This window comes from Camelus bactrianus, chromosome 16 (genome assembly GCF_048773025.1).
Source record: "Camelus bactrianus isolate YW-2024 breed Bactrian camel chromosome 16, ASM4877302v1, whole genome shotgun sequence".
NCBI classification, from domain to species: domain Eukaryota; kingdom Metazoa; phylum Chordata; class Mammalia; order Artiodactyla; family Camelidae; genus Camelus; species Camelus bactrianus.
The window spans coordinates 29,009,375-29,029,615 of NC_133554.1; the positions used below are offsets into that span (position 1 = coordinate 29,009,375).

At 51.4% G+C, this 20,241-nt stretch overlaps 1 protein-coding gene across 2 annotated transcripts; it reads left to right on the forward strand.

Moving 5' to 3' along the window:
- The first annotated feature begins 512 nt into the window (after positions 1 to 512).
- Positions 513 to 18,438, forward strand: MYCBPAP (MYCBP associated protein). Of its 2 annotated transcripts, none has more exons than XM_074342788.1 (19): positions 513 to 630; positions 6,711 to 6,838; positions 7,515 to 7,674; positions 7,800 to 7,903; positions 8,729 to 8,915; positions 9,148 to 9,263; positions 9,777 to 9,915; positions 10,841 to 10,956; positions 11,045 to 11,160; positions 11,617 to 11,728; positions 12,251 to 12,440; positions 12,878 to 13,065; positions 14,046 to 14,192; positions 14,665 to 15,090; positions 15,511 to 15,632; positions 16,378 to 16,493; positions 16,949 to 17,100; positions 17,276 to 17,446; positions 18,264 to 18,438. In XM_074342788.1, exons 1-19 carry the CDS (start codon positions 588 to 590, stop codon positions 18,363 to 18,365), a joined length of 2,835 nt encoding a protein of 944 aa, XP_074198889.1. In that variant the 5' UTR covers positions 513 to 587; the 3' UTR covers positions 18,366 to 18,438. The 2 variants fall into 2 exon arrangements, with proteins under 2 accessions (XP_074198889.1, XP_010947897.2); XM_010949595.3 differs by having other exon boundaries at positions 534 to 844.
- Positions 18,439 to 20,241: the final 1,803 nt, after the last annotated feature.

Sequence of the window (20,241 nt, forward strand, 5' to 3'; positions counted from 1 at the left end):
ATGCCTTAGGACTCCAAAAAATATACATATATACAGGGTGCATTTAAAGTTGAGATAACAGGGCTCCTTTAAATTGGAGGGGGCATGTTAAGCGCAGCATCCCCAAGGACTGAAACCGACGTGTGAGAAGGCCCCAAGTCCCCAAGTCGAGGTAAAAGCTTGACTTGTCTGGGAAGTGAAGCAAAACCAAAGTGGCTGCAGCGAGAGTGGCTAGGGTAGGTCACCTGGCGCGTGTAGGGAATAGGCAGCGGCCACAGGGCAACTGAAATCCATGGGAAACCATCAAGGGGTTTTCTGCACGGCGTGAAAGGATCGACCTCATGGCGGTTATGCAGAAGGGCCGAGAGTTAACCGGAGCCGGGCGGCAGACGCCGGCAAGCGCGAGGGCAGCGGGGAAAGAGCCGGCAGGGTCGCGGAACCCTGCCTTCCCCGCCCTCAGCCTCCGCTTCCCTCCCTCTGCCCCCTGCGTCTCCTCTCCCCGGCGCCCCGCCCCGCCCCGCCTGGCTGGTGACGTCACGGCGCTCACCGGCGCCGCCTGTGACGTCAGGGTCGGCGCCGGAGGAGCGGCAGGCGATGGGCGCGGCCTGATGAAAAAGGTGGCTTCCGAGCAGTCTCCACCCAAGTTGTTCGGTGGGTTGCTATGGACGCGCCGGCGGATGCCGGCGCGCGGGGGCGCGCAGGGGCGCGCAGGGTCGCGGGGGTCACCAAACAGCCTTGATTTTCCGGAGCCCCGCGGCGCTGAGCCACACTCACCTCCCGGGCGGCACCATGAAGTCTCTAAAGAAGGAATCCCGCCACAGAATACCTACAAACAGATTCTCGGAGGCCTCAGAGAGCCTGAAAGGTTGGCGCTGACTGCCTTGGGAGCTCAGGAAAGCCCGACAGGGGCAGGGGTTCTTGGGATTCACGACAAGGGGCCTGGAGGATGGGGGTGACACCAGGATGGAGGTAAAGATCACATGGGAATGGAGTGGGGGACAAGGCGTACCCCATACCTTAGATGGACAAGGCAGTGATCCCTGAAGGGAGAGGGCACAGTGCTTTGGCCCTTGGGGATTATGTACAAGGCAGGGACCTTCAGGGGAGGGGAGCACAGGACGCTGGGACCTTGAGGATGGGGACATAGGGAGCTGGGGACTGGCAGAGGCCTCAGGGATCGGTTGCTGGAGAGATGGCCTGGGGAAGGAAGGCAAGGAGACCTTGAACAATATTCTAGGGTGGGACACAGAAGGCAGAATTCTTTGCCTGGGAATGTGGGGAGGAGCCAGGAAAGAGTTTAAGATTAGAAGGGCCAAGACATGGGGTCCTTGGGAATAGAAATTCAGGAAAGAATGCAAAAAATATGTTGAGGTGGTAAAAACAACAACCTTCTTGGGATTCTTTGGGGGGAGCGTGTGTGTCACCTAAGAATCCTACTGGAAAAACCGAAGAAATGCCTAACTTGGCCAGTTCTGTTTCTGAACCTTTTCCCACCACGCGCCCTTTCCAGCCAGATTAACACCTCTCCCACTTGTTTAACCAGGACAGTCACTGGACATGCTTGCTTCCTGGCCTCTGGTTGCTGGTGGTAGTACCCCACCCAGGGTGCCTGACAGCAGGCTGACCCCCGTGAACATGTTCCTATTTGCAGCACACTTCCTCTTTAGTCTGCTTTTGCTGTTTGCATTTATTGAGGGCGTTCTGTGTGCAGGCACAGTGCTGGGCAACAAGGCTCTCAGTTACCCTAGACCTCAGAGAATGGAGCCTAGTGGACTCGCGGAGGAGTAGCCAGTCAAGTATAAAGGCTGTGATATAGGTGCCCATAGACCCAGACCCAGGCCTTGGATGGTAGAATGAGAAGGGGAAGTTTTCTGAAAATTATATCTATGGCTAATCACACAAACAAAAAAGCGATTTGCTTCTCCAGGTCTAGGGAGCAGCATCAGCTGAGGCGTGGAACTGTGACATTGATGGCCAGGGCAGAGGTAGTGGCTGTGGAGAAGGGGGAAGGGAGCCAGAGGGGACTGCACAGGTGGGCAGGGACCAGACCACAAAAGGGCTTTACATGCTAGGTCAGAAAGTCCGCATGCCATTGCAGGCCCTGGGGAGACCCAGCCTCAGATCGTGGGGCCAGCTCAGTGTGAGGAGGGGGCAGGCCTGGATTCAGTAAGGTTCCCTGGGAGGCCTGGAAAGAATGGCTTCCTTTAATGCTTCTTCATAGTATTAAAGGCCAATGTAGGCTACATTGAGATGCTCTTTCATGATATGCTTTTTAACAGTTAAGAGAGAAAAAAAAATAGCCGGTCTTTTTTCCCAAGGGCAGTCAAGGTCTTTCCTAGCTTCTGCCTCCTGCTCACCTAGTTTCTGGGGATCTTATCAGATTTGAACTTTAGTCTGTGAACAAATCAAGGAAAGTTTTTTTTATTTTACTGCATGTTTATTTTTAATAAGAGGAAATTTAGTTTGTTAAATAGCCCTTGAGTTAAGAACATGAGTCAAGGTGAGGCAGAAGTGTTTAGCATGCAAGATACCTTTTTTCCTTTTAAATATCTCAGGCGAAGCCTCTAATGTAGCAAGGCAATACTTTCTCCCCCCTCAGTATAGTAAAGCTAATCGACAAAGGTAACCTTTTGCCATGTTTCTCCAAAGTCTCTGAATTATAGTGAAAAGGCAAGGAAATATTGTGACTTTAAACCTATTTAGGGACCTGAGCCCTTTTGACTCTGAGCTTTTTCCCTGCTCTTGTTGCTAAGAAACTGGGAAGACTCCCAGCAGTACCAGATTGCTCTCCACCATCAATTAAAGCTCAGCCCTGTTGGGGACCGCCCCTCCCTTGGTTCCCTCAGTGCAACCCAAGAGGTCAGAATTTCCCAAAGACTTAACACTAAAAAAAAATAACATTTAGATGAAACAAGAAGCAGAAAAACAAGAGTCCAGGTTTCTTCTTCCTCCATAACTCCCCAAACCCCTTTCCCTAGCCTGCACATCCCACCCCATCTGAGCACCTTGCTTCCAGCTGCCTGGGCTCGCTCCAGCAGAGGTGTCACCTGACTGCCCCGTGCGAGGAGGCTGGTCTCTGACCCCCTCACAGCTCTCAGGATCAAGGCAGAATGCCAGCTATGTGGCTCACCAAGAGCCCCACTCAGCTTGGGTTTCTGGACCAAAGAACTGGAAATAACTGGGCCTCTCCAGGATCAGTAGTGAGACATACCTCGACCCTGTGGAAACCTCCCACAGGTCCTGAACTGACCCCCACAAGATCGTTCTTTCTGCCTGGTCTCCCCAACTTTCCTCTGCCCCTCTGTCCACCTAGCTTACCCTCATTGGATGTGTCACTCTGAAATGCTGCTTTCATCAACTCACACTTCTGAACCAAACCTCCTTCCTGCTGACAGAGGAAGATCAGATGCTTCAGACTTAATTTACAAAGCCATGATTCCCTGGTTTCCCTCTCATCCCCAATATTGCCCCTGCCTCCTCTACAGGCCTTCTGTGTCACCATGCCTCACATTTGCCATGCTTAGTCCTGCCTCCACCTTTGGTCTGATTGTGACCTCGCCTGGAACACCTCTGTTGGCTGCTCTGCCTGTGCAAAGCCTTCCTGTCCTTCACGGTCTGACTTAGCCTGTGAAGCAGCCTCTGACCCCTGCAGCTGCTCTTCTGAACCTTTCCTTAGGGCCCTAACTGTATAATCTACATCCATCTGTTCCTTCTTTGATGTGTAGCCAAAGCTATTGTCTGTGCCCACTAATTTAGGCTCTTAGATTATGGTTGGTGTGTACTGGTGTCTGCTGCATTTTTCAGTTCCTAAGAGAAGGAGTCATATCTTAACGTTTTATACCATCTTCTCTGTAATTTATAGTACATAGAAGGTGCTTGGTAAATATTCACATTCTCTATGGCGAACTGAAGTTTAAAATGTATATATCCTTGCTATGAATATTTTATTAACATACCATCCCCTGACTGTATGCAGTAATAGAGCAGTACAGAACTACACTCAATACAGACCAGAGTTTTATTATTTCAGAAATCTTCAGCAATGTTGAAGGTTTATAAATTTATACATGGTAATTATATACCCATCAGTAAAAAACACATATCCAGAGATGTTTAATCCCTAGGGAAGATGTAGAACCAGCCAGGGTGATGGGCAGAGGAAGCAAATCTCCTGGAGAATATAAACAATACCAAAATACCCATAAAAGTAGACCTTCAACTGGTACTGACTCTCTTGGGCTACCACCAACTTTGGTGGCTTTGTGTAAAGGGGAGAGCAGTGGTAGAACTCAAAACATAAGCCTGCATCTCCACAAATGGCAGGGATGGGACCAGAACTCGAGGTCAAGCCATTCAGCCCCATGTGTGTTTGTGTGTGCAGGGCCGTGTGGCTTAACTGATAGATGGTCCCGAGTTTCTGCTGACCTCATTGCTGAGGAGATGGAGAGATGGACTCTGGCTGATAGGCTAAATTTAGAGTTAGGTTTAGAATGATTCTGGCTTGAGGCTTTTTTGCCACTAACTATATGGGCATTTTCTAAAAAAGAGTTTGATTTTGGTAACCCAAACACCTGCCTTGATGTTTTAATGATACTGCTTCTTAAAAATTAGAATACTGTGAGAAGCAATGGACAAAACCAAGTTATGTTTTAAAGTCCTTAAAGGCAGGACTTAGGTTTTGATTACTTTGTGTGGGGGTTTACATCAAATCTTTCTGAACCAGAGGACAGCAGACAGGAGGATACTGTCCAAAGAAACAAGATGCATTTGAAACTGTTGACCCGCCTCTGTGGAAGGAAGGCAGGGAGTGTGTCCTCGCCAGAGAGAACTTGCTTCTGCCCCACGAATTCTCAGTGCTGATTTCTGGTGTGGCACGTGGGAGAAATAGGCTCACATTGCTCCATTTTCTCCAGGCCACTTCTGTCCACCACTTCATTACCACAGTAGACTCCTCAATAATTGAGTGGTCGGCCTTGCACCCCCTAACCCGTTCCTTGCCGTGTCAGGGCCACAGGGTAAAAATTGAAGTCCTTTCCACAGCTCACTAAGCTCTTTGTGAAATGGCTCCTACCTCCCTCTTGAGACACTGCCTCCTACCTCTCACCTCGCCACACTCCAGCTATTTAAAAACACACGCTTTAAGTTCCAGCTGTGCTCCCTTCTCTCTTGCCTCTAGGCCTCTTCATGCTGTTCCGTTTGGAATGCCTGTTCTCCAGTGCCCTTTCCCTTGTCGCTCTTCCTCCTTCAGCTCTCAGTCTAATCACCTCCTTAGGAAGCCCTCCCTGACCACCCCATACACTAGACTGGGGCCCCCAGGATGGTCCCATCATAACCCTAGTTCAGTCTGTTTAACAATCTTGTCTCCCACAGGCGTGTGCCCTTTAAAGCCTAAGACTTTGCCTAATAGCCCCAAAGCCTAGCACAGTGCCTGGCACGTAGAAGATGCTTAAACAGTATTTATTAAATGAAAGAATGTGAAATAAGTGGTCAGTGGTAAATGTCCTGCTTCCCCCAGAGCATCTGAATTTTAACCAGTGTCTTAAGAAACCCAGAGCCTTCACCCAGAAGAATGGATTGTGCCAGTAGTGGAGGGAGGAGTGTGAGAAAGCATCTAGTCCACTTGTCCCAAACCACTGTGTATCAGCCACCTCGGGGGCTTTTAACACACAGTTCTTCAGGCCCTGGCTCAGAAAGCTGTATTTGTAAAACTCCCCGGGAGATTCTGAGGCAGACACTTGACTAATATTTGGGAACCTCTGATTTTGTCTAGGTTCCTCTTTTTACAAAAGAGAAGACAGACCAGGAGAGGTTAAGTGATGTACCCAAGGTTGTCTAGCTTATAAGTAGCACAGCCTGGAACGGAACGTCATCTGATCTCAATTCCAGCTGCAGAAGCCTCAGTCACTGTGGTGGGCCAGGGGAGTGGGTAGGGGGGTCTATAAGAGAGAACTCCTGTCGTCCCAGCAAATTACTGCCTGGCCACCTTGGCAGCCTCCGCTGTCCATCCAGGTAACCAGACCTGCCCCCACCATGCAGTCTAATATATATCTACTTTTTTGTATTTTTTTCACTTTTAAAAAAACTGAAGTATAGTCAGTTTACAATGTGTCAATTTCTGGTGTACAGCATCATGTTTCAGTTACACATACATATATTCTTTTTCATAATAGGTTACTACAAGATACTAAATATAGTTCCCTGTGCTATACAGTAGAAACTTATTGTTTATCTATTTTGTATACAGTAGTTGGTATCTGCAAATCTCAAACTTCCAGTTCATCTTTTCCCACTCCCTTTCCCCCCAGTAATCATAAGTTTGTTTTCTGTGCCTGTGAATCTGTTTCTGTTTTGTAAATAAGTTCATTTGTGTCTTTTTTTTAGATTCCACATATAACTAATATCAAATGGTATTTTTCTTTTTCTTTCTGGCTTACTTCACTTAGAATGATGATCTCCAGGTCCATCCATGTTGCTGTAAATGGCATTATTTTATTAATTTTTATGGCTGAGTAGTATTCCGTTGTATAAATATACCACCACTTCTTTATCCAGTTGCCTGTCAGTGGACATTTAGGTTTTTTCCATATCTTGGCTATTGTATATAGTATTGCTATGAATATTGGGGTGCATGTATCTTTTTGAATTAGAGTTCCTTCTGGATATATACCCAGGAGTGGGATTGCTGGATATATATTTGTTTTTAAGCACTTGAACTTTCTTCTTCTCTTCAGAAAAGAAGCGGGCAAAGGTCCCTGAACAGCCCACACCCCCCATTCAGGAAGAACCTGAACCTGTTAGCAATGTTTTACAAGGAGATGACGTTCTTGCCTTAGCCATTAAGACGGAAGACTTGAGGAAAGTAAGGATGAAGTCTAGAGATCCCTTACTGCGAGATCTTCTCCCTGCCAGCCTGGGTGGTCTAGAACATCAACTGTGTCCATTGTCTGTCCACTGCCTCCCTACTCAGAGGGAGTGTCTAATTCCATGGGAAAAGCCATTGGACACGAATCTCTTCACTTTTGCATTGAAAGGAGTTTACCATGTTTGTTGTAATATTTCTGAGATTCATATAGAACCGCAGGGAAATGAGAAATAAAGTAATTTGCTTCCCATAGAGGCAAGTGCTGAAGATGAGTTTAAGAAGCAAAGTTACAGATGTAGCAGGGGAAGGTATAGCTCAGTGGTAGAGTGTGTGCTTAGCATGCGCAAGGTTGTGGGTTCAATCTTTTTAGCCTCTGTAAGTACTTTATTTTTCCCCCTTTTTCAGTTTCATTATGTAGAATTATTAGTTTGACTGCACATACACATTATATTGCAGAACATAAAAAATAATTTTTAAAAAGTAAAGATTATTTGGGAAAAAAAAAGTTACAGATGGAGATAACACCATGCTTCACCCAGAAGAGTCAGCCACTTCTCACCTGAACTGTCTGGAGGCATAAGGTGTTGTTTTCTTTCCCCAGGACATTACTAAATCTCTTACCTGTCACACAGGCATTATCTCACATGGAATCTCCTGTTTTATTTCTTTTTAGCAACACATCCCTCGCCTAACTGAAACAGAAGATAAACCTGTCATTACCCAGAAATTTATCATCCGTAAACTTAAACCCAAGGATTGTAGGAGGAAAGTCTGCCACTTAGTAGCACATCCTGCTACTCCAGATGCAGCCACAAAGCCACTGGACTACTCTGGTATGCCCAGCCTTGGCCCTGGCATCTGAATTCATGGGTCATCCCAGAGAGAAAGCCGGGTCCCCTTGAATCATTTATACCAGCTGGCTACAGCTTGTCTTTCTCCCTCCTCTTCTTACCCCCAGGGCCGGGTGACATCTTCCATAGCAGTGACCAGATCCTGCCCCACCACATCTTGGGGAGTCTCCAGGACTTTAAGAGAATTGCAGTCGCTCAAGGGAACACTCAGGTTCATTTGTACAGAGCTGTCTGGGGAGAGTAGTCACTGAAGTCATTTCAGTCTCACCACCTGGAAGAGTCAGGTGGGACTGGGGTCACAGAGACGGTCCAGTCTCTGGGAACCAGACTCTGAGGTGATAAGTGACCCTTCCCTCAAAATAGTAAAGCCAACATAAAATAGTTTCAGCTGAAGTCAGGAATTCACTATAAGGATACAGAAGTGCTTCAAGGAACACAAAGTGATAGTGTGTCTGGCTCCAGTCAGACTGAGCCCAGAAGGGCATCAGGCTGAGGCCCACGCTCCCTCATTGCCCTCTGCTCCTCTGTGCCCTGGCTTTATTTCCCAGCTTCTCCAAAGACTGGCCTGCTCTCCTCCTCAGTCCACGTGATGGAGAAGGGTGGCTTCCCACAGCTCCTAGGGCCCTGTCTTTCTGACTTTCCTATCATGCAACGCTTCTGTTTCTCAGTTCCTTCACTTCCCTGGCTCCTGGCAAAGAATCTCTGATTGGTCAGGTGCTAAGAGGCCTGGAGTTTCATTAAAATGGCTGGGTCACCCTGCAGGTGAGGTGTCAACGCCGGCCGTGAGGACACACACAGGAGGATATTGGCCACAATCTCTGAACGAGGGCTTCCATTCTGGGGGAAAGGGGACTGGCAGCAGCTTCCATGGCCCTCTGGTTCTGCTATTTGTTTTCTGTCACTTGCTATTTTAGAGTCGTAGAGAGTAGGGATTCAGCAGAGAGGGAGGACGGCAGGGATTTAGGCCTGGAGACGCCTGCTCAGCCCCGGTTCTGCACCTTCTCTCCACCCTCCACACCCACGCTGCCCTTTTCAGCTAGCTGAGCTGATACACACTCCGCCCTGTCTGATGACCCTCATCTCAGCTGAGGAAGAGCTGAAGCAGGAAGCCCCCAGAGAAGAGAAGGCACATCCTCCCTGGGCCCCACCTGTTCAGCACAACTTTCTGAAAAACTGGCAGCGCAACATAGCCCTGCGGAGGAAGCAGCAGGAAGCCCTCAGCAGTGAGTACAGTGGACGGGGCTCCTGCCTGGCCTCATGGGCATCGAGGCTCTGCTGCTGTGTTTTTTCTTTCCCCCCACCTCCAGGCTGATCACGTTTCAGCCATGTACTCCCAAGTGCTTGCTCTTAGTGGGTCATGAAATCAGCCCAGTGAATGGAGCTGACCAGTGCAGGATGCTCGGGTCCCTGCTTGTGCTGATTTGGTGGAAGGGCTGCATGCTTGGCTCTCTCTAGAACGGCTGAAGAAGCCGGTTGGTGAGCTACTGATGCACACGGGGGAGACCTACAGACAGATCCAGGAGGAACGGGAGCTCATTGACCGAACACTTTCAGTAGGGCCTGGTGGGAAGGTAAGTACCCTGTGAGGAGGGGTCTGGGCAGCTGGGGACAAAAAAAAAACAAATGAAAAAAAAAAAAACTATCCAGTGCAAAGCATTGTTAAGCCTCAAGGCTTTTGCTAAATTCTATTATTGGCCCTATTACTGATCATTCAGGGCTGTCTAGGTAAGTAATTCAGCCTGTGGTGGTCACTGTTAGTTTGAGGAGAAAGATATCGCAGGCACTAAGTTATTAGAATAGTCTTCATCGTAGTGTTGTCTCCTGAAGGGTAAGCTTCAACTTTCAGAACCCCCAGGGTGCCATGGTGTTTTCTGGTATGTCAGTGTAGTCCCCAGGACCAACCCACACTGTCTGGGGCACAGCCTAAAAACAAGAATGTGGGTGCTTCCCTCCTGCTCTCGGGGCAGTGCGAACCCCCCACAGAGAGCATCTGTGGTCTATGGAGCTCTTGTCCTCCCAGGCCCCACCCCCAGCCTCTCTTTAAGGTGGTCAGGTGATGTGACTCATCTGTCTTCCATCACCAGGGCAGTGGGTTCTGGAGTCGACTGGAATACTTGGGAGATGAAATGACAGGTCTGGTAATGACGAAGACAAAAACTCAGCGTGGCCTGGTGGAACCAATCACTCACATCAAGAAGCCGCGCTCCATCCAGGCGGAGATGGGTGAGAAGCGGGCTGTAAATGAACCAGCAGCTTGTGACTGGCCTCAGGTGCAAGAGATCAGGGCTCTGGGGTGATACCGACCTGGGATCCAGTCTCCTAACCTGTGGAGGTCTGGACCCCTCTTCACTGAGACCCCAGTAGCAGGGGTGGGAGGAGTGGGGGGAAGCGTATGATCTAGGGCCGCCCCGTCTGTGTGGAGCCACGAGCCTCCATGATTGCTGAGCACCTGGAATGTGGCTAGTTTGAACAGAGATGTGCTGTGGGTGTGAACTACGCACTGGGTTTCAATGATCAGTGTGGAAAAATAAATTTTATTAATCATTTTTGTATTAATTATATGTTGAAATAATATTTTAAATATAGTGGGTTAAACTATATTACTAAAATTAATTCTATCTGTTTCTTCTTACCTTTTTTAATGTGGCATCTGGAAAATTTTAAATTACGTATATGTGGCTTGCATTTGTGGATTGTATGATATTTCTAATGGGCAGCACTGCTCTAAAGGCTGCCTCACTGCCTGGGTTCAGATCCCAGCTGTGCTCAGTTTGTGAATGCCAGTGAGCTGTTTAATCTGTCTGGCCCTCAGTTCCCCAGCTGTAAAGTACTCCTGTGGTTGTGAGAGGGTTAAATGAGACACGATGTATATTAAGAGGTTCTGGTCCATGGTTAAACACCCAATAAAAGGTAGCTGTTTTTGTTATTTTTATTATAATCCGAACTTTTGACAGTTTGGAAGCTGATTTTGCAGGAGTCGTGTGTGGGGCTGCTGAGGTAGTAGGTGTGGGGCCAGGAGGCCGGGAGCCAGCTCACAGGGACGTGGTATTTTCACCTTTCCCAGAAATGGTGCTCAGAGCCCTAGAGGGTGGGTGTGGAAGGGGGCATGGCAGCAGCCCGTGCTGAAGGTCCTTGGACCCTGCTCTAGGATTGCTGGCCCAGAAGGATGCTTGGTACCGCTACTCTTGGGATCGGAGTCTGTTTCTGATCTACCGACGCAAGGAGCTGCAGAGCATCATGGCAAAACTGGATTTTAGCCAGCAGGTTGGTCAGGCCTCTGTGCCTAGTCTGTACCCCTTAGGGTGGCACGTGTCTGAAGTCAGCTAATCTTTCCTTTCTCGGTCTCTCTGAGGCTATTGATGGCCTGGAGGTGGTGGGCAGAGGGCGGCCTTTCTCAGCTGTTACGGTGGAAGACTATTCAGGGTTTGAAAGGAGCCAGGAAAGCTCCTCTGAAGACACAGTGAACTTGTGAGTTGGGCCTGGGCCCTAGGGAGAGAGGTTGGCGAGTGTGGCTTCCCCAGCACCCACAAGTATTACAAGGCAGGCTGCCCTCCCTGAAATCAGGGTGTCCCCATCCCAGCCTCTCTGGTGGCTGCCACCCCCTCCTCTAGCCCATTCGAACACCTGTGCTCGCTTTACTATTGCCATCTGTTCTCTTCCAGCAACCAGCTCCTAGTGGGGATTTCCTAGACAGTCGTTTGCTCATAAATGCACCCCCACTCCCAGTGCTGCACACACTGCATGGCCCTACCTGCAGAGTCTCTTTATGTCCAGGAACCTCCACCGACAGGCCTGGAACTGATGCCACTCCACTGGAGGGCAGAGCCGAGCACACCTCCAGACTTCCTGGCACCCCTTTCCGTGGCCTTCGTATGGCAAGACTGACAGCGTCAGCAAAAATAAGTCCTTGGTTTTTCTTAACAGAGACGTAATGGCCAATTACCCTGATGTGGTCCCCATGCCTGTTCTTGGCCCTTCTCTGCTGTTCTGTGGGAAGCCAGCTTGCTGGATCCAAGGCAATAACCCAGAGGACAAGGTAAAACCGCCTTCGCCCTTGTGTACCTGTGGGAAGGGTGGTCCCAAGGTGACTGTGGCAGTCCCAAGGAGCCTGCACGGTCTCCTTGCATTTTCATCTGGTCATGCTTTCAGCATATGTCTGAAAATGGTAGCAGTAATGCTGACTTGAGCCAGAATAAAATCACAAGGCTGACAGGAGTGTCACAAGCTGCCCAATTTGTACCTAGTCCCTAGTATGTAAAAAAGCAAACCTTCTCAAACAAGTATGAAGATTTTTAAATATTCTTCAGATGCTAACGAGCAGAAACGTTCATCAGATATAAAATCTGTTTTGTTTCTTCTTTTACTGTTGATGGCAGCCTCAGACACAGCCACTAGTGGGGTATGATGCCTACTTGTTTGAGCATGGCCAGGCCCTGGGGGCCCGGGACATGAGACTATCAGTGCCAAACCCAGAAAAGACCCGGCAAACGAGGATGAGTTGGTCACCCTAGGCCAGGACCTCCCTCAGAGACATCTCTCATACCCCCTTTTTCCCTAGAGGCATGTTGGAATTGCTGTCCGCTTGACCTTTGAAACTCTAGAAGGGGAGAAAACATCTTCGGAACTGACCGTGGTCAATAACGGCACAGTGGCCATTTGGTACGACTGGCGGCGGCGGTCCCAGCTGGACTCTTTCCAGGACCTGAAGAGGAACAGGATGCAGTGCTTTTACTTTAACAATCGGGAAGGTGCGTAGGAGAAGCTGCCCTGCTCACCCCTCCTGCAGCCAAAGTCTAGCTAATGCCCAGCTCCTGCAAGTGTGAGCCCCTCTTCCCTCCTGTCCCTCCTGTTTCTTCTGCAAAGCATGTCATCTCCCAACTATTCATGTCTGTTGTGGGAATGGTGGAACTCTTGACAACACAGAGTGAGCCACTGGTGAACAGAAGCATTCAGAGGGTTTGGTTAGCTGTACGCACAGGCCTGAGGCTGGGATAGCCAACTGTCTCTGCTTGCCTGGGACTGTCCTAGTTTTAGCACTGCAAGTCCCACATCCCAAGAAACCCCTCAGTCCTGGGCAAACCAAGACAGTGGGTCACCCCAACTGGAGCTTAGTTAACTTTATACACGCAGGCTTGGGGCTCAGCAGTTCCCAAGTGGTGAAAACCTCTGCCTCTGTCCCTCTCAGGTGTGATTCTGCCTGGAGAAACTAAAAACTTTACCTTCTTCTTCAAGTCTTTGAATGCTGGGATCTTCAGGGAATGTTGGGAGTTTGGAACCCATCCCACTCTGTTAGGAGGTGCTCTCCTGCAGGTCAATCTCCATGCAGTCTCCCTGACCCAGGACGTTTTTAGGGATGAGAGGAAGTTCCTGGAGGTAAGGGACCACCCCAGGTCTTGACCCTTGCGGACACTACATAGGTTAACCTGCTGTTCTTCCCAGCATTGCCTGCAGGGATCTTGTTTCTCCAGTCCAGGAGGTGGGTTTTTCAAAAACAGGCAGCTTTTTTTGATCAAAAAACCCTCCTCAGGGCTTTGTGATGTAAAAGATGGGTGGACAGGAGAGAGAAGGGGCAGCTTTGAGCTTCGCCATGCGTGGCCCCCACTGCATTAGAAAGAAATGAGATGGGGCCTCGACACAGACTGCATGGAATTACTTCCTTGAGGACAAACAACGAATGCCCCTCCGCACCGGCCCTGTATCTGTTCACTGTTGTCTGGTGCTATCCAGTGGAGTTGCATTTAACTGGCAAGACTTCAAAACCAGGCAAAGCTGGAGAGGACGGTTGGATTCTGTGGAAAGCTGCGCTTTTTAAATTCATGGTGGCCCCAAACACAAGCCAGCTATTTCAGCTGGAGCTCAACCCGTGGTGACTAAAGGTAATTTTGACACAGGTAACATCTACTGCACTTGCTGGCGACAGGACCGGCCTGTCTCTTGAGTTGCCCCTCCACTATTTCTGTGACACTGACCGTGTCGCCAAGCCACATTCTCCACAGGGTCCAAATGATGCGGCCCCCTGGCCCTTGTCCTTCTTCTTAATCCGGGAGGAAATGCTGATTATGTGACCTCCTACCCCAACGAGGGAGCAGATTCTCTGGGTCTGGCCCCTCTTCTGGATCTGGCCCTTCTTCTGGATCCTTTGAGCTTGTTTTAAGGAACAAGGATGTTTGGGGAGTCGGGGTTTTGAGTCTGGGAATAGGGGTGTGTGTGTGTGTGTGTGAGACAGATAGCGGCAGGAACCTGACCCTAGGAAGGCACGAAGTCCTGCGGGATCTGGCTCCCTACGCCGATGCAGCATGGGTGCTGCAGCTCAGTACCACGAGCTGCCACTTGAGCCACCTTTCCTTCCGCAGAACAAGCTGGCTTCCCACGAAGCAGTCACCATTGTGGAGAACGTGCTACGGGAGCTGCTGAGGGGGGTCCTGACCCCGGAGCGTGCACACTCGCCTGTGGATGCCTACCTCACTGAGGAGGACTTGTTCCACCATAGGAATCCTCGGGTACAGGCCCAGTGCTGGCCCCCACCCCTCGTGCATGCCCCGGGTGGAAATAACAGCAAACCCTTTGATGTGCCAGGATCTCTTCTGAGCACCCTCCTGTGAGATGGGTACTATTTATATCCTCATCTTACATGGAAGAAACTGAGGCCCAGGGAGGTTAAGTAATTTACCCAAGATAACTTAGCTAGTATAAATGGATGCTTGGTGATAACAGAGCTTCAAAAACTCCTTAATTCAAATCCAATCTTACTTGGAAGCCCAAATGTAAAAAAGCTTTAAGTTGGAGATGCCCAGTTTGAAAGGGAAGTGGGGACCCCCTCTGGGCCCAGCTGCTCCTGCCGGCCTCCTCCGGCCTCCTCCTGCCTCCTTCAGCTCTCTCGAGGGAACAGTAAACTGGAGCAGGCCCGCTCAGCTCTGGGTGCCCCGTGCCCTGGCCTCTCCATCACCTGTCTTCCTGTGTCTCTTGTCACAGCTGCATTACCAGTACCAAGTGGTGCAAAGCTTGCACGGACTGTGGCGCCAGTACATGACCCTGCCCGCCAAGGCCGAGGAGGCCAGGCCAGGCGGTGAGGAGCAGCTCGGCCCCAGGGCCCAGGCTGCCGTGGCCCAGCCAGCCTGCTGGGAGGAGGCCTCGGCAAACGTCGAGTCTTCTACGCCCCTTAAGAGCCCAGCGTTGGACTCCCAGCTGCCCCAGCAGGAGAATGAGGCCCTCAGGGACTCCCAAGATCCTGCTGTGTCCCAGAAGACCGGAACAGAGGCCAGGAGTTTGCAGCAGAAGAGCATCATGGAGGAGATCCTGGTGGAGGGGAGCCCACAGCTGGAGAGCGCCAGGAGCCCCTGGGAGCTGGATGGCCTTCCCCTACCCGAGTGGAACCTCTGCCTGGAGGACTTCCGAAAGGTGGCTCCCCAATCCTGGGGGGTGGATTGGTGGAGAATGGCCCTGGCACAGCTGCGAGCCGGTGCTTCCAGCCTGAACCGAGGGAGGGCCCCAGATGCCCTGCTTGCTGTATGCTGTGGGCAGAGAAGCAACCTTCTGAGTGCCCGGAGAGAGCAATCTCTTGCTCATCAATCTTTGTCTCAGGTGCCTAGGCCACTGGAGGGGCTATCTCTGGCCCTGGCAAACCTTGGATAGGGGTTCATGGGTACAGATTTCTGAGGGAGGACCCAGGCTCCCACGGGAGGCACCCAGACAGACTCTCCATGGCTGCATCCCCTCCTGGCCACCTGCCCTCACCACACCACGCCCATTACTAGAGGACACAGGAACCCTTGGTGTCTTGGGCAGAACGGTTGCCCATGGTGCCTCTGACCCTGCCAGGCAGTGATGGCACTCCCTGAGGAGAACCAGAGAGAAGATGCCCTAATCAAGCTCAACAAAGCGGCCCTGGAGCTTTTCCAGGAGCAGAGGCCGTTGCAGTCCGACTTCCTATACCAAATGTGGTAGGTGCCCCCACCAGAACTGGTCTCATCCTTTCCCTTTGTGGCATCTCGCCACGGGTTCTGAGCAGGCAGTCCCAGGATTCAAGGGGGCTAAGCTCTGCTTGCGATTGGGTTGCTGAAAGATGCTGCAGTTGTTCTGTGCTCTGGCACCTGCCACAGCAGCCCCTACAGCTGCTCTCCCTGCACTGGCTGCTCTCTGAGGAGGAGTCACAGCAGAGTAAGCACTTAAATTCTTTTTTCCCCTCTTTTCTTGTTCCTTCTCAAAGAGGAGAGGAATGACCAGAGGAGATAGCAGAGGGCAGTGAGATGAGGGGCCTATTCCATGAAAAGCCTCACTTGGTTGCCAGCTTTCCCATCACTTGTTTGCATCTTGCTTAGATAGGTATGGGGGCTTTTTGCAAGGCCTTCAGAACACATCCCCAGGAGCCTTATCCTGGGAATCTCATGCAGGTCTGGCTCCTCCAGTGGGACTGGATCCAAGTGTGACAAGAGTTTCAAGATGGAGTTAGTTTAAGACTGACCTAACCCTAGTACCAGGCCACATTTTCTTTGCTGCTGCCCAAGGGAACCCAGATCCCTATCCCAGCACTTGCACGGGTGCCAGTGAGGATGCTGGCTGGACAGAGGCATTGCATTTCCATGGCAGTTCCTGGCATCAGTGTCTTGGAAGGGAAGGACCAAGCCTTTACAAGTTCAAGGGCAAATAAGGGGTGATGGCTTTTCTCTAGTAGACTTTGCTCTCTAGTTTGCAGCTGTGGCGAGATGTGATTGACAACCTGGTGAGCTACTCCCTGTGGCTGAGGGCTCTGCTGGACCTGCCTGAGAAGGAGACCGTCTACTTGGATGTGCCAGAAGAGCCAGGTCAGACACCGTGCAGCCACACCTCCACGTAGTCTTTCCCATCCCCTACCCAGGTGGCAGGGGTGCCTCAGCCATTCGTACCCTTCTGGTGACTCTCTGTTAGGTTGGTCCATGGATTAGGCCTCCTGCTACCCTTTTATCTACTGCCAGAATTTGGAACCCAGAGGCAACCTTAGTGATCACCTTAGTTCAGTCCCCGTTTTACAGGTGGAGCCCCAGAGAGGTCAGGTGACTTGCCATGCCGTATGTGGGGAATGGCGGAGCTGGGTCTAGATCTCAGGCCTCTCGCCCCTGCCCTCCAGTCCTGTACCACAAGGTTGTGTGCCTGAACCAGGGCCTTGCTCCCAGTCTTTGGAGATTCTCTGCCTGCTGGCCCAGGTGCCTCTGCTCTTCCAGCTCCTGCCTGTGGGGTCAGCTAGGCCACAGGCCATTTGTCTTCTATTCACCTCCCTTAGATCGAAAATCACCTCCTGTCACAGAAGTGAAGGTGACTTCTGGGAGAGTTGGGAAGGAGGACCGAAAAGGGGCATCCCAGGAAAAGAAGCAGCAGTTGGGAATCAAAGACAAAGAGGATAAAAAAGGAGCCAAGCTGCCACTTGGGAAAGAGGCACGTAGCCCATGGTCTGGGCCTAGGGGTGCTGGGGAGGGCATCAAGGGGCTGTGGAGGGTGGGTGGTGACCCCAGCATGATGCTCCAGCTCCCTAGTGAGCTACCCTTGAGAAAGTCCTGGACCTCCCTCGGGAGCTGCTGAAGGCTGTGTATGTCGTCTTCTCTCTAAGCAGGACCGTTTAAACAGCAAGAAGCTCAAAGCAAAGGATGACAAGAAACCGATGAAATCTTTAAGTCGGGACAGGCTTTTCTTGGAAGACCCTGCCCCCGACAGCGCCACCTCTTCTCAGGAGCCCATAGATCCCCTGGTCATGGAGAAATACACCCAGAGGCTGCACACTGAGGTGAGGGCACGAGCTTAGCACTCAGCCCTCCCCTCACTCTACGCCTGCCCTGCGTTCCTTCCTCAGCTCCCTTGTTCATTCCGTCTGTCCCACAAACGATAAGTGCCTCCTGCGTCTGTGATGGGAGCAGAGCTGTACTTGTGAAGGGCATCCTAGTGCTGGAGACAGACCTCATGAATACATAACATAGATGAGCACTATGGGGAAAAAGACAGAGACCAGGGCTGGGGGTGAGGAAGGCCCCGGAGTGGGTAGGTAGGCCTCATTGGAAGGTGAGATGGAGCAAGGACTTGAAGAGAAGTGAGGAGTGGCCATGTGGACATCTAGGCAGAGGAGGGAGTGGGCCTCAGGGCCACAGGGCAGAGTCCGAGAGGGAGAAGGTCATGGGGGGCTTTGCAGCCAATGTGAGGATCTGAAACTCCACTGGAGGGCACAGTCTTGGAGACATTTCAGTACTGGACATGGAATGAAAGTTGGTCTCTGGGAGGCCAGGGTAGAGGTGGGCCACCCCAAGGGACTAAATGGGTACTGCTCCTTGGAATTGCCCCTTCAACCACTCTAGACTCTAATTTCTCCATGTGTCCACGGGGCCAGTGCAGGATTACCACCCTAGACTGGCTCAAAAAATAAAACTATTTGCAAAAACAAAAGTTCCACAGAAGTTTCAGTTTTATCTGTACAACTTTAGTTGTCTTCCCTGGCCAGCCGTTCCCTGTGGTGTAGGTGTGCACACCTCTCCGCGTGGGGAGATGCTCCCTTACGCAGCTGCTTTCATCAGAGTGAGCCTTTGCCTGTGACGTTCGTCCTGTTCTTCCAGGTTTATGGGCTGCTGGATGCCCTGGTGACCAACCTGCTGGCCCTGGCTGATGAGCTTAGCCCCGTAAAGAATGTCGAGGAGTCTTTGCATCTCTGCACCTGATTTGCATACCCGAGCTTCCTTCTGGGAAACTGCTTAATAAACAGATCAATAAAGAACCTTTATGTTCCTACCACTTTCGTTATGCCTCCGTGTCTTGAATGTCAGGTCTTGATGAAGTCAGCTTATGGCCCTCCCACGTCCCACCTGCCCTCAGATTCCCCTCCTCCCCATTCCTGGAGCCATCCAACAGGAGAAACACACCAGGGGAGGTGATGTGTGGGATAAGGAGCAGAAGAGCAAGTTGGCAGCAGGACAAAGAATGAATCAAGTCACGGGACAGAGCACATCACCTCTCACAGTCCCTGCCTCTGGCCTTTGTTGGCCCATCCTTTTGGGGTCATGCTTCCCGGAACCAGGTCTTCTCAAAGTGTCGTCATCAAGTATGACAAAGTGTGTGACTAGGAGAACTAGACCCATGGTACCTGACTCCCTGAGGTCCTCACACTTCAGCTGGGTCCAAGGGCCTTGTCCCAGTCTCTGAGGATTATGCTCACCACACTCTTAAACCCTAGAGGCCAGAGATTATTTTAGATTCTAGTCTGCTTATCCCTTCCTCATGTCGAACTACTGGGTCTCTTTGAGCCATTTTTCTACTTTAAAAACAGCCTCGGGATTTTATGCTCCCTCCTTTGCTCAGAGAAATACGAAGTGGGTGAGAGATGACTCTGGGAAAGAAACATGCTGTCATCTCAGAGTCAGCACCATAAATTCTCTGTCAATAACGATCAGTCTGGGCCAGGCTTCCTGTGCAGAGTGGACTCCAGGCTCCCGGAGTTTGAAGAGCAACTTTGCTAATGGTGGGCTTATTGCCTTAAATGCTGATGCAGCAGAGGGGAGGGGGAGACCTGGAGAGTGGCTACAGTCTCCCACCCACTTGGTTTTGCATTTGGCACTTCTGATAAGCACCTCATGAGCCTCAAGCATCCTCCAGCTGAGACGTGGGAGGAGATTTGCAGAGAGCAGGGCCCTCCAATCCTGTGTCAGAGAGGCAGAGAAGGGGTCATGCCTAAAGTCCTGATGCCCTCTGCAAGGTAGCTGAGGGGACCAGCTGGGAACACATAGAAGGCAGCACTCCACCAGAGGGCCAGTCCCAGGGAATGGTGGTCCTGGCCCAGAGGAGGAAATGCAGGGGTGAGGTGGATGTTGGAACCCCCGCCTCCATTTCCGGTGAGGAGGCAGGGGAAGGGTTAACTCACTGCAGAGTAGGAGTGGGTCACCAGTGCTGGATCCTGGGGACAGCCAGCAGGCCAGCCTCCCACCTCTGAAGGTGCTGCCTGCCTGGCCAGTAGGAAGGGGTTAACACGCCCTGCGCTTCCTCCTGTGTCCTGTTACTGCTGAGGCAGACCTGCCTGGCCAGCTGAGCAACTTTCCTCCTGAGTGCTGCCTGCCGGCTGGGCGGCCAGGAGACAAGCAGGCAAGAGGCAGAGCAGCAGCCCACACAGGGGACCCTGAGCCGCCCTTCTGAGAGGTCTGCACCTCCTGGGAGAGGATGGGTCTCCAGGACGAGGGTCCCTAGTGGATGGCTCTGCGGATGCTCCTGAGGCTGTGCCATCCCCCTGCCGCGCAGGTCAGAGGGTCACTGCAGAGGCTGCTCGTGGTCCCGGGGCTGGGGCCAAGGGAGCCTGCACCGGAGGTAAGCTGGCCCCAACAGTCAGCGGTGGTGCCTGGCATGGAAGGCTTGGGGCTTAGTCTCTCTTCCAGGTCCCAGGGAGGAGGGCAGGGCCAGAGGAACCTGGAGGTGTCCTGCTTGCCACCCCTCCCTCCCTGCACCCCTAGGAAGGGGGCCTCCCAGGGCTCGCTCCCCATCCTAGGACTAGAATCTTTGGTGGTATTCCCCACAGACTCCTGCCCACTCTTCCTCCTCCTCAGCCTCTGT

Coding starts and splice junctions, on each gene's coding strand:
- MYCBPAP (XM_010949595.3), top strand. CDS start 769: ATGAAGTCTCTAAAGAAGGAATCCCGCCACAGAATACCTACAAACAGA. Junction 11,161..11,616: donor TCTGAAGACACAGTGAACTT/GTGAGTTGGGCC, acceptor TTTTCTTAACAG/AGACGTAATGGCCAATTACC. Junction 11,729..12,250: donor GCAATAACCCAGAGGACAAG/GTAAAACCGCCT, acceptor CTTTTTCCCTAG/AGGCATGTTGGAATTGCTGT.